Source organism: Apteryx mantelli, chromosome 26 (genome assembly GCF_036417845.1).
Source record: "Apteryx mantelli isolate bAptMan1 chromosome 26, bAptMan1.hap1, whole genome shotgun sequence".
In the NCBI taxonomy this organism is placed as follows: domain Eukaryota; kingdom Metazoa; phylum Chordata; class Aves; order Apterygiformes; family Apterygidae; genus Apteryx; species Apteryx mantelli.
Window position 1 is genome coordinate 3,334,631 of NC_090003.1, and position 13,623 is coordinate 3,348,253.

The 13,623-nt window shown below is 46.2% G+C and overlaps 1 protein-coding gene across 2 annotated transcripts in view; it reads left to right on the top strand.

Annotated features, from left to right (window-relative positions):
• Positions 1–2,080: 2,080 nt before the first annotated feature.
• Positions 2,081–13,623, top strand: part of LOC106485738 (Golgi integral membrane protein 4-like) — a 42,971-nt gene continuing 31,428 nt past the window's right edge. Inside the window, exons 1-3 of one of the 2 annotated variants that reach the window (XM_013944183.2) lie at positions 2,081–2,596; positions 8,660–8,734; positions 11,377–11,426. In XM_013944183.2, the coding sequence (XP_013799637.2) occupies positions 2,410–2,596; positions 8,660–8,734; positions 11,377–11,426 (312 nt within the window). In that variant the 5' untranslated portion in view covers positions 2,081–2,409. The remainder of the gene's footprint in view (positions 2,597–8,659; positions 8,735–11,376; positions 11,427–13,623) is intronic. The other variant, XM_067311147.1, reaches the window with a different exon arrangement.

Sequence of the window (13,623 nt, forward strand, 5' to 3'; positions counted from 1 at the left end):
TTAAACAATTCCAGAGTCCTTTCTGTCAAAACCTCAGAAATCCCCAGTGTTTCTCAGGCAGGAACCATCACATTAGGAAGTAATTGATGAGAGTAGCAAGAAGGAGAAAAAAAAAAAAAGAAAGAAATGTGCTGAATAGAAGCAAAACTGAGACTCAAATCCCTCACCACACAGTCTGCCTTCTCAGTCCTCAAGATACAGACAAAAGACATTCCAGCTCCTGACAAACAGCTCAAAGGGATACTGGGATACTCAAACCAGGGCATTTATGTGAAGAAATAGTTGAAGAGTAAGGCTGTCTGATGTATGCAGTCTTTGTAGTGCAGGTGGAGGGTCCCTTGAATTGAGGATATGTGAATTAGCACAAGGTCATCCTTAGTCCTATATGCAAATGATCCATAACCCAGACTGCATGAAGCATCCCAATCAGCCAGATCACCCAATTTCTAGTAGACTGAGTCACACTCTTGTTGTAGCATACACTTCAAAAGACATACCAAATCTACTTAAAGTGCTTGAAAAAATGAACATCAAAAACTTAGTTACTCCAGATAAATCATAACCTTACAGGATACTGTGCCTCAATTTTCCCATTTGCAAGTTATGGGGATGAAGGAATGCCATTCACCTGTTTCCCACCTGTATTGTAAAGCTCAGTTAATTAAGAATTATAAAATTGTATGTGATTTTTGGAGGGGAATTGCTGCTGAAACATTAATTGTTATGATTGTTGCTTATTCCCCTGATAGCTGAAAAATGGAACTTGGCAGAATTCCAGAGGAAGTATCTTTGCAAGCACAGATAACAGATGAGCCAACCTGACAGTCTCTCTGTTGGTGCAGGTGAGATGCATTATAAACCTGGGGGTGTTAAATAGTACATGTAAGCTCAGAATATGGGCAAGGCTCCAGAAAGCCTTCTCCTAACAACCTGGTTGTGCATCACCTGTCTGGATGTCACAGGCTGGGCTCTGCCAAAGACAACAGAACACATTAAGGGTGGCTTCTAGGAAAGGCCACAGCTGCCCAGGATGCCTTTAAAAGGCCTAGATCATCTAATGCCCCTCTGTTTCTGAAGTCCTTGTGCCTTTACTAACTCACATTTTCCTGAGGAGAAACTTCTGTTTTCAAAGCCTTTGAGCTTTTAAAGAAATCATTTTAAGATGTCCTCCTTGTTAATTAGCGCAAGTGTCCTTCACCTGTCTCCTTTTAGCAACAGGTACCAGCATCAGCAACAGAAGCTTTGGGTTTGTCTGATTGTTTAGAAAGGGGAGGGGAAAACAAACAAGTGGAAGGAATCAGTGGCCCAAGTCTGCTTATGGAGAGGATGATGCTAACTCTCCTTAGCCACAGAGAGGTCTTCTGGGGGTCAGCAGGCTGTGATGGAAGTCGGGTAGGTGGTCCAGCAGTGTGAGAGAGAAAACCCTCCTTGGGCCTATGCAGCTGCAGGGCTGGGTACTCAAAGGCACTTGCTCCCTGTGTGGGTTTGCTGGGCTGTGGTGCAGATGCTTCCTCAACACGAAGGCAGCGGGTGTCTGCGGGGCTGTGGTTTATCCGTGCTAGCCTCGCTAGCAGTCTGCCTGCAGGGGAGCTACCCCGGCAGCTGGGCATGCCACTCACTTCTGCCAGGCGGCCCGGTGCTGCCGGGCCCTCCGGGCAGCAGCGGGGGGCGGCGGGCTCTGTGGTCCCGGCATCCGTGCTCTTTCCCAGCCCGCCTCCCTCCGCCGCCCCTCCCGCCGCGGAGGGCGGGCTCGCCGCCGCGGCAGCCCGGATGCCACGGCCGATTTCCCGGCCCGTCTCCCTCTCCCGAGTGTCGCCGCTTCCTCTTGGAAACTGTTGCAAGTTGTGGGAGGGGAGGGAAGCGAAGGGGAGGGAGCAGAACGGCTCCCTATCCCGCCGGGTTATTTTTTTCCGGTCAGTGCTCGGAGAGGGAGGTGGTGAAGAGCCAAAAGCGACGGATTTCCCCTCCCCCCCCCCTCTCTGCAGCACATGGGAAGCAAAAGTTTTTCTTCTCTTCCTGCTCTTTCCCCTCCGCCGGTTCCACTCGCCCTGCGTCCAGACAGCCCCGTGCGAGACGCCTCCCGAGGCTATCCCCCCGGAGCAGTTTGCAGCTGAAGGATGCGGCTCCCGACGCCTCGGCTGCTCCTCTCGGACACTGGTGTTTTGCTGCGTTTCTCTCCGCTGGGCAATGAGGAATAAAAGGCTGTTAGAGATTCTTCTACTTCTCTGAGAGCTGGAAAGGAGGGAAAGAAACGTTTTCCAACGGCAAGACTTTGCTGGAGTTTTGCAGAGGGTAACTGAGGGGACCTGGGAATTTGTGGCGGAGAAAGGCTGTTTGGAAAAATAATCAGATGCTTTAACACCGCGAGGGTGCTAGTGCAAGTCTACATCGGTTTGTTTCAGTCCCATCATGGGGACGGGCATGTGTTCGAGGAGGCAGAAGGGGCTTCTGCAAACTGGGTTTTGCCTGGTGGCTCTGGCATGTTTGGGCTCGGGAGTTTTCATGTACAATCACTTGCAGCAAAAGGTGAGGAACGCTGAAGCCCTTGCCCAGAAATACAAACAGCAGCAGGAAGCGCTGTCTGCCCAGCTCCAAGGTGAGTGTGTGTGTGTGTGCGCACGCGCATACACCTTCTGAACTTCCTTCTCTTCCAGCACTGCCTACCGGTATTTTCCCTGCACAGCCTTGTGACCAGTTGGGTGCCTTTGTGCAGCGAGGTTTAGCTTTTGGCTTTAAAGAGCTCTAAGAAGACATTGTTTCCTGTTTCTTTCTCCCCTTTGCTGTTTAGAATTAGAGTAGCCTTGAACCTGAATTGCTGCACACAGCAGCAAGGGGAAAGAATGTGCTGGATTGGTGAGTTCAGCTGTGTCTGGTCTACCCTATGCCTCCTCCATATAGTTCCTTTGGTCATAAAGACCAGTCCTGTGTCACTCTAAATGTAAAGTAATGAAAATGCAAACAGAGCTTATACATGGGCTGGTTGGTCAGACTCGGAGACTAGAGAGCTCTGCTCTCTGGCCTGTGGGAACCTCTGTCCAGAAAGTGAATAGAGAGGCAAAGGCTTCTTAGTAATGTTTGTCATCACCCTGTCTACTGCCCATTGCCTTTGCAAGAGAAGAAACCCACCTCCTTTTTGAGAAATTGATCTGTGGTTCTAGAAAAGTCTTGCCAGCCTGTTTGGGGCTGATATATGCTACAGCTTGCTAAATGGGAGGTAGTGGAAAGGAGGAGGAATTGGCTTTTCTGGGCCTGCTTCAGAGACCTATGCTCTTGCAGGTCAGTGAGCAGTCATGCAGGAGCACTTGGTTCCTTAGGCAAGAACTGCCAAAAGGCTGGAAAGCAAACATAATATATTCTTCCTTTTTATTTCTCCTTTGCTGTCTTTAGATAAATGTCTCACTGTGGCAGAATGACATTTTAACCCCTGGAGAGATCCCAGCAGGGAAGGCTGAGGGCACGTGTTATTCCACTGCTAAACTGTCTTCTTTTTCTAGCCTATACATTCTAGATGTCCTGTGTCTGCCAAAGCTACAGTGCTAGCACCTCTCACTAGCTTTGGAGTCTCTAGCAGGATTTGCTGAGCTCCCTGTAGAGAGGTTTGGTAGGAAACCACTTTCTGGTAGCCAGCAGTTGCACGCACAACACTGGAGGGTGGGTTGATCCTGGAGCACCCACAGAATGAAGTTTATGCAGACAAACCTTGTTCACATGCAGCTCTGGTGCCTCAAGATCAGGAGACTCATCTAACACTTTCTTCTAACAGACATGTCTAGATTATGCTTTTTAAATCCAGATCGAGAATGGGGTGTATATTATGACCTCTGTTAATATATACAGTGACATCCTTTCTATAGCCTGTATTGCTGGAGAAGTCTGCAGATCCCAGTTACTCAAGAAATGTCTTCTGCATTAAATATTCTCGGGTGATTTTGTTTGCAGTGTTGTAATGGTAATTTAACATGACATGTCTTGCATTCGGGGCTTTGTATTTCTTTCTGTAAATTGGGAAGAGAAGGGTTTTTAAAGCATGCTTCCTTAAGAGACAGTCTTGTAAATTGATCTAGTCTGTGAATAGGTTCACTACTGTGTTCATACATATTGTTTCCATTTCTTCTTACTCCATCATTTGAGGCATTCAAACAGCTACAGCTCTTAACATGTTGCACAGTCCCAGCCATGGCAACCTCCATCCTTTGTTTCCAAGATATGAAGATTAGCAGTGCAGAATTTAGCTCACGTTTGTCTCTGTTGTGTCAGCATCTCTTGCTTGCATTGGAGAGAGGGATGGTTCTTCACAGAATAAGGTGATAGTGGCAACCTGGGAGAACCCTGGTTCTGGAAACAGCAGGCTCAAGCAAACAGCTGAGTCAGGTTCATAATATTTTTCCACCCAAGCGTGTTTGAATGGCAGAGCTGTAGCCTGTTGCTGGGGTTGCTAACTCACAGTCAGCCTTCCCATTCCTGAATATGGTTGTTGCCATGGATACCCTTTTTATTTTGAGAACGCATTTGTCCAGCTCTTTTAACAAAGGTGAAACTTTTTGGATTTGGCTGGTGGAAGAGGCCTAGTGATTGGCAGATAGGAGCAGTGATATCTTACACATGTTGCTGTGACCTTTGTGCTGCCTTCTTGCAGTACTGCTACCTGTGCTGATTTGGTGCTGAAAGCAGAAGAGTATGGGAGTCAGAGCTCCCAGGTGTTCTGTTCTTGGCCCTGTGCTGTCTCACTGCATGACTTTAATTGTGATAGTCTTCTCCATCTGACTTCACTCTTTCCAACCCTACAAAAGGAGGACTGTGTTATTATGAGGTGGAATTCGGTACTGTTTACCCTGTGCTTCAGATGTGTCCTTTCACCTATCAGGTATTTCCTCCTACTCTCATACTTGAGCACAAAATCTTGTTAATGCTTCTGGCTGCCTCTGTAAATAGGGCTTGAAAGTGCAAGGACTGGGCCAAGAGTGAGTGAAAGGAGAAGGAAAGCAAGTGGAGGAAGCAAAGCTGTACTCACTGCAGAGCTGTCTTGAAGTCAGCAGGGCTTTTGCCATGTGCTGTCCTCTACCAGCTGCAGACAGGGAAGTGGATCTCATCTGCTCTCTTTTAAAATAAGAGCAAAGGAGCTGCTGAATTTGCTGGGAGGTAAAATGCATTATGTGAAGAGAAGATGGGGAGGTATTGTCACTTGTGTGTGTCTCTGTCCAAGCTCTTGTAGCCTGCCCAGTGGCTAGTACCCTTTGTATCAGCTAGCTTTTGCTACTGCATGCAGAGGTCACTGTTTACTGTGACTCAGCTGACCCCCTTTTCGTATAGTGGTTGAGGTGTAATTGCAGAGGAATCTGCTTGGCTCTTCTGTCCTTGTGTGTATCTCGTTTCTGCGAGGTGGGGTTTTGAGGTATATTTGAGAAGGCCTTCTTGACAAATGCCGGGCTCTGCCTTAAGAGCTGTGGTCCAGGGGACTCCAATGGTATGGCAGAAGGTTCAGAGGGGATTAGAGAAAGTCTGGTGGTCTGTGCTCTGGTGTGCACTCCAGATTAGTTTGTTCTATATCAGCCCCCACCCAAAACTCATGCCATGCTGATTTGTGTAGCAAGTGGCTTTAAAAGCAGTGTCCCTTTGCCACCTCCTACTTTTTACAGGTGTGTCTGTGCATGTGTGTGCTGTTCCCTGAACGCTCTGGGGGAGTGAAACTGGAGAGATTTTATTTATGCCAGTTCACTAATAAATGGTACTCTTGGAACAGAAAGGAAGGGAGGGTGCATTTGCAGCACCATCCATCTCTCTTTGATCTCTCCAACGCAGCCTGACAATGGTATATTAAACTGGTGTCTGGAATGGAGGAATTCTCTCACAATGGGCTGCCATTGCACAGTGGCTGAGTATGAGAATACAGCTCTCCTAGCCTCACCATTAGGTGTCTCTTACGTGCTGTTTCCTTTGCCATCCTTCTTGATTAGAGAAGGGTGTATGGTAAGTCTGGCTTCTGTTCTGCTTCCCTTGTCCCTTGCTCTGGATTTCTCTTGAGCATGGCTGCTGCCTCCCTTTTTGGGAGAGTTGAGACTGTGATGCCATGAGTAGTTAGTTGTCATGTGACTGGATGGAGACTGGCAGGAGTATTTCCTTCATGTCTGTAACAAGAAGAGCAACAGAGAGAAAAGCTTTTCTAGGTTATTAGCTGGGAGAGGAGAAGTAGCACAGTGGACTCTGGAAGTCTGCGCTGCTCTGTGTGTGCTGAAAACTGCTTGTAGAAACACCAACATGGGGAATTCCTCCTAGGCCAGAGCTGCTCGGGCAAATACACACTGGAAGCTCAGTGTGCATGAAAGGGCATCTTAAAATCTGTTAATTGGTGGTCATCCCTATTAGTCCCTGCTGCCATGACTTCACTGCTGGCCTGAGGTTCACATCACATCAAAGATTTGTCCTCAAGTGCTCTTCTAGGTAAGATTGCAAGAAAGTGAGATGCTCTTAACAAAAGCCAGTGTGCCCAGAGCTGATGAGGCTTTTGGAAAGTGGCTGATGTTTTTAAGATGACAGTTTCCTTGAACAAGGCTTCCTAGCATGTATTGAAAAAGCGCCCACAATCTCTTGTGTGCTGCCCTGGACATATAGTGAGCTGGGCAGGGGTAGCTCTCAGGGTGACATCTTTTTGAGTAGTCTGTTGAAAAGTGTTTCTAAAAATAAAGCTGTGACTGAAGTGGGCACTTGGACAGCTGCAGTGATAGGCTTGCTGCTCATCAATGTGCTCAGGAGGGGAAAAATTTTTCCAGATTAGAAACACAAATATTTCTGATGTGATGACTTGGAGAATACATTTGTGGTGTTGTCTTCCTTGCTTTTGCCTCATTATTTCTCAGTTGGGATGTGTGACCTCATTTCACATGAAAAAATTAAGTGGCCCAGCCCTGGTGAAGGATTCTCACCATTGATGTGTCTATCATTTTTAACTAGGGATGGAGAAGGAAGGAGATAATGGGGATGGAGACACTGGGAATTTCTGGCCTAGAATGTTGGTCTTACCTACTCCCTTAGAGAGTGAGGGAGGGGGTTAGATGGTTCAGGGGAGAGACCTTGGGCCTGAATAGATGTCTGAGGAATGGCCCCTCATCCTGGGACTGGACTGAGCTTGTCACATGATGAGCCCAGGCTGGCAGAGCCAAAAGAATAGTCCTTGTATTATTCAGAGGTGTCAAACTTGCAGATGCTAAGGCCAGGAGGGACTACTCTGATCAGAGTTTGAGGTGGGGACTACACAAGAATCAACCTTGTAATTCCAGGATGAGCTGCAGTGTCTTTTGGAAGATGTCCTGTCCTGATTTTTAGGATGCCAGTTTCCTATGAGCTCTTCTCCATGTGTGTATGAAAGTGACATCTACATTGTCCTAGGCTTGGTGCTACTGATGGTCAATGCTCTAAAATATTAGATGTACATGTGGATGTTTCATGTCTAGTATTTCCCCAGGCTGGACCATCTTCTCTCAGGTAGCAAAATACCTGTTAGTGCAGGACATGTGCTGCCTTTGCTGTTACTATATGATCTGAGCGGAGCTGGCAGCCTCTGTGGACTCACCTGTAGTGAGAGGGTGAAGCACGTGGGGCTTTTGGCTTGGCAAGGTCTTGGCAAGCAGTTGGATTAGCAGTTGTTTTATGTGTGGAAAAAATCATCCCACTTTGTTCATTTTCCTGGAGACTGTGCATCGTGGCCTGACTCGTCCCAAAGATCTTGACTCTGGAGACAAGTTTCTCTGAACTGTAGCCCAGTGTCATTCTGGCATGGTGGCAATCTCTGTCTGGGTAGAGGGGGTGCAGAGGAGCCTGTTGCAGCTGAGTGCTGTGACTTGGGAAAAGCTCTTGGTTAGCATTCAGAGTGGATTAAAATTATCATCAGTCAGGAGGCTTCTCTGGCATTTTCATTTGTCGTGTGGCTGCTGTGCAAAACACTGTTGCGTGAAATAGAGGGAGATACTTGGCCCATTCATCCTTAGTGGCTTTTATCTATCTAAGGGCCAGTTAATGAGGGGGAGGGGAAGGGGAAAAAAACCCTCTCCCCTGCATGCTGCTGATGCCCTTACAGAGCTGATAACCTCAAAGGCTCTGGCCATCTTTAGCCTGGCAGTGGACTTGGCTTGCAAATATACGGTTCAGCCACTGGCTGCTAAACCCAGTTCTTGGGCTTCACAGTTTAAACTCCAAAGCATGATGGAGAGAAACTTGATCGCAAATCCTCACAGGATGAGGGGCTGGTGTGCTTTATCAGGAATTGCCATTATCTCCTGTCCAACAGTCCCCCTGCTCCAGTCCTTATCTGTTCCCAGTTGACAAAGAAATGCAAATAGCTGGTAACTGGACCTGGTCCTTTCATTGTTTAGGGCATCAGGCATCTGAATGTATTTCAGAATTGTTGATTTCCTTGGCCTGGATTTTGAGAACTACCGTGTGCTTAAAGCCTAGAAAGCTGTAGTGGTGCAGACCATTCAAAAGAGGAAAGGCTTATTTCTTGAGTCTGCTCTCTCAGGCACCTGTTGGCCCATCCCATAGCAGGATTTGAGGTGCACATATGTCCCTGTATGTATGATCTGAGAGAAGCCTGTTTTGGGAAAAGGCATGTGTGGGAAGAAATCTCAGGGTTTATTTCATGTTTTGCCTCTTTCTGCTTCCCTAGTTGTGTATGAGCACAGATCCAGGCTAGAGCGATCCCTGCAGAAGGAGAGAGGGGAACACAAGAAGACAAAGGAAGGTGAGTCTCTTGCATGGGTAGCATAGCAGTGGCTAGCAAGCCCTCCAGCTATCCAGTGGGAAGATCTATGTGTGGCATCTAGAGCACTGTCTGTCTTCAGAGCACTGTGTGGACCTTACTGAATCCTATCCAGGTGAGACTCATCCCTGCTTTGTAAGTAGAGAACAGTTAACTGACTTGTCTGTTTCCCATGGGCAGAAGGTGCTGGGAGGTCATGGACTGGGAGGGTTATTGTATTCTCTCTTAATGCCACATGAGTCCTCAGCTTAATCTGTGAATAATAGCACCCATGATGTGGCATTTGAGCACTTTAGAATTGATTAGCTATATCTGGCGCTAGACCGGGTTTTCTTCTTGGAAATATACGAACTTTGTCACATTGTGAAATAACTTGCTCAGTTTCACAAAAATAAATACTCTGGCATCAATATTTATAAAGTGATCTTAAGATGTTGAGTTCTACAAGTGCTTATTAATAATATTAGGATCATTGCACTACATTATACATGGACACTATAGACTGCAAGATCCTTTAAAGTTGAATTCCAAGGGTAGATATATAGGCAGGATATTTTAAGACCATGGAAGCCAACAGAATAAGTCACATATCTTTCAGTGAAGTAGTGTGCTTAGACATCAGGCCCCTTTGTACCTGACTGTTGCTGGTAACTTAATGGTTTAGTTTTTATCTTCAAAGTTGATAATGTGGAGTAACATTGCTGTTCCTTACTCTTGCATGCACTTCATTTCTGGAAATGCTGACATACAGCATTCAGGTTTGGCTCTAGCATGTAGCTAAATAGTTGAGGGAGAAGCTGAATTTCAGTCTCTTTCAGGTGTTTGGTGGGAGTTGACTGAGAAAATGAAATGACTAATACATGGTTTCTTGTCATGGTGCATGAAGTCTGATGGCCACAGTGCTGTGCCCATCTTGGATTTCAAAATAACGTGGGGCTTTGCTCCATGGCCTGACTCAAGAGACTTTTTATTCCAAGCCAGCGGAGGATTTGATGCTCAGGGATAAAAGACAAGCAGCACTAGCTTCAGTGGCACACTTCTGTCTTCTGACTATTTGCTTTGTCCTTGTGCAGCCAGCTTTCTGAGAAGCAAAACAAGTGTCAAATCATGTAGTGCCTTTGTCATTGTGCTCTGGCAAGCTGATGTGATTATTCCTCTGACCTGTCTAGAAAACCAGAATTTGAAGGGCCCATTGGATTTAAATCTTTGGGCCTTCCAGTGCCATCTCTTATTAGAGAGTATCATCTGCTATTTGTTCTTTATAACATTTGGATCCTAAAAGCTTCTGTCAATGTTCAGTTCTGTATTAGATGCTGTACAAATGCAGCACAAAAGGGAAGCCCTTGTCTCCAAAAGACTTTTTCCAGTGTCCCATCTTGCAGATGGAAGCTGAGTAATTCTGGAATCTCTGCATGTGGAGTGTTTGATCTGAACAGCCTGGATTAGACTGACCTGCAGAGCAGCTCATGCAGGATCCCACAGTGAACTTGGTGACTAGAGCAGAACTGGAATTTCATCCTGGTGTTCTGGCCCTGTGGCACCCTGTCTCCAGCAGTAACAATGTGGGCAGGCTTACTGGTAGTTCAGCATGCTGTCCAGCCAGCAGTCTGTGGACTGGGGTCTCTGCACTACTTCTGTGGGAGAGCAAAAGACGACTAAGAAAAGTGGAGCTTGTACGTGGGCTTAAATTCAGTAGGCAATATTAACATCATCTCTGTGGAATTTCTTGGGGGACTGGAAGAGGGCTGAGTTGGAAAACCATAGCCCTAGTCACTGTCACAGTGGGGAAGTGCAAGCCAAGGTGTTTTGCTGCGCTCTGGGGACTTGCTCCTGTGACTGTTGCTTACTAGGAACTGAATATTTCTGCAGCCTTGGTGACTAAGCTGTGGTATTTCACCAGCTGCTTTCTTCAACTGCATCTCCTCACATTAAATTATTTTCTGGGCCCACACCTTGCTTAATTTCCTGTTCAGCTGTGCCTCTGCTAGCAAATATTGCCCCTTTAAAAAGGATCTAGGTATCACTGGAGCAGGAATTTGTGAGCACCAGAGGTTTCCATGACATGCTTTGTGGAAGGGCCTTTCACAAATACCCATTCAGGCCAGACCCATTCAACATTAAATGTTTATATTCCCTATCTTGGTTCCAGTTTGGATAGCAGATAGTGATAATGTGATCCGATCTGTTCTGTAACAAGCCAGAGGGGAATTTCCAGACCTTCCCATTTTAAGAGGAAAGCACAGATGAGATCAGATAATATAGCTTCTGTGAGACCAGGAGACTGTGATTCCTCTTTTCCAGAATCATCCCTCATTCCAGAGCTTCAGTGCTATCAAAATGCAGCCATATCTGGGCTGAAGTGGGAAGTCACCAATGCACTTGCCTATAGAATGGGAAAAGAAGGACACTTGGGCCAGGCTAAGTGGGTGGACAGATCTCATGGAAAGTACTACTCTATTTTTTGATGGGACTGAGTAGGAGTCTCCTGGAAGCATCTGCATGCCAGCTTGCTGAGCTGCAGCCTTTTACTTAGCAAGGGGCTGTTTCTTTCTTTTCCTTCTGAAAATATAAAACAGATCCTTGTAAATTTCAGCTCATTAAATTGTTTCCTCTTCCATTTCTAGATTTTTTAGTGTATAAATTAGAAGCTCAGGAAGCTCTCAACAAGGAGAAGGTGGGTATAGTCTATCCTTCAGAGTGTGTGTGTGTTTGTGTGCATACAAGAATGGGGAAGGTCTTTTCAGTACTATTACAGTGATAAGGCCAGTGCTGCTGTCTGGCAGGTATGAAAGACAATGAGGGTGTCTGATGCAAGATGAACTTTAGTTGGCTCCACCTTGCAGGGCTGTTGGTTTGTGAGGATCTACTTCACCTTAGGGAAGACTGAATCATGCCAGAACTATCCTGCCTATTTTTCCATATGCAATAGCGGAGTAGATGACTTGATTGCCAGCTCCTGGGGTATTGGGGAGTCCTGTGCTGCTGTCAGCGAGAAGAAAATTTGTTTCATGCTGAAAGAGTCCTGGAGAAGCCAAACAAAGCACACCACAGGGAATATAGGTTTTCCCCAACAACACAACGTCCTTTCTTATCTATCTATTGTTATCTGTCTCCAGGGATCAGCAAATGATTTTTTTTTTTTCTGGCCTGTGAATGGCAAAATTGAAATGGGGTGCACACGGGAGATGCAGTATGAATCCTCTACTCAGTGCTGTCCTGTTCCTGGGCTGGGTGACATGTCCTTACTGGGATGCATGTTAGCTGGCCAGCTGATGGCTATGCAAAGTTCTGTGCATCAGGTGAAATGATGGTCTTTCCCAGGCCTTGTGTCTTGAGAAATTGACTTGTTTGGCTTTACTCTGCTAGATTCAAGCAAGGTGGAGACTGATGGTATAACTGATCTGTTCAGGAGAGGGAATTTCCTGCTGTAGAGAGAGGGGCAGGAGTGGAGAAACCTTGTGTTTGAGGCAATGTGGGACTCCCTCATCATCACCTTCAGTGTTCCCCAATTGGCCCTGAAATGGAGTCAAATGACCAGCATGTGATACTTTGAGCAGCAGCAGTGAAAACATCAGTGCTTCTGAATTCAGACAGAGTAGAATTGCCAGAGGTCTTGGGAACCTTGGTCTTCTAAGTGTTTGCATCTAATTCGTCAGGTTGCTTTTTGTCTCCATTTATGCAGCTGAAATACTGTATGATCTGACCCTGTCCCAAGGACCAAGCTCCATCACTGCTCTTTGGGGGGTGTAAAAAGCCTGTGAAACAAATGTCCTGCCTCATTATATGGCCTTACTGAAGGTTGTCCTGTGCCATTTACCCAGCAGCACAGAGGGTAGCAGAATGTTTTTGATTAAACCAAGTATTGATGCTGATGGAGATGTTAGTGAGGATTGGGAGGGGATGGGGGATGACACAGGTCTGAACAGGAATATTATCAACAATTACACTCGGCAGGGCAAAGAAGGACTCATCAACATGGGTTAGGAAGAAATGCATCCCTGGATTAGTCTGTCCCATTCACTTGATGTTATAAGGCTGGTTTTACCCCTTTCTTGGAGCATCTGTTGATGAGATGCTGGAGGAGAGAGATTGCTTTTAGCCTGCTCATCTGTGACTGATAATGGGATGCTGAAAGTTATCCTATTATGGAAAGAAGCTCATGGATGAATATCTGAATATTCTAATGACTAGGTAGCTCCCTTACAATTTATGCTCATTTGCTGGTAATATTTCATATCCTGTTAAGTATTTATCATATAAGTCAAATTGTGGGTTATATTGGAAATAGCTCTGCATGGTGCTTAGTTTGGAGTTCCATGCCTACTGTCTCAGCCTTGCTGATGTAAATTGCTCGTATATAGATCCCAGCAAAGGTGCTTGTAAAGGTGCATGTAATAGGAAGAGCTGCAGCATGGTCGGTCTCCAGTGCCACCAGCGCTGTGTAGACCCAGCCTTTGAGTACAGGTAGCTGGTGGATTTCATGTCTGGTGTGTTGAGGTGCTGGTGCTGTAGTGAGGAATTGTACACAGGGGACAAAAGGGAAAAGCATGACCCTTGTGGAGACATGAGCAGATCTGTTAAACTGGTGCAGAGACCCCCTCTGTGGACACATGCAAATCCCCTTGTGCTGTTGGTTTGTGTCAGTTTAGCTCAGTTTGAGAGCTGTGCCTAGTTACAGGAGTTTGCTTTAGGTTTAATCAATTAGGGATCAATTTTGTTTTATTTTTCCTTTTTCCTTGTTAAATGGTGCAATTTGTGTGTAGATGAAAGTGTAGTGCTGTCTGATGGGCATGAGCTGTAGCAAAGACTGCTCAGCCTGGTTTGGGGAGGGTTTTACTTCAGAAAGCTCTTCCAGTGCTGGGCCCATCCTA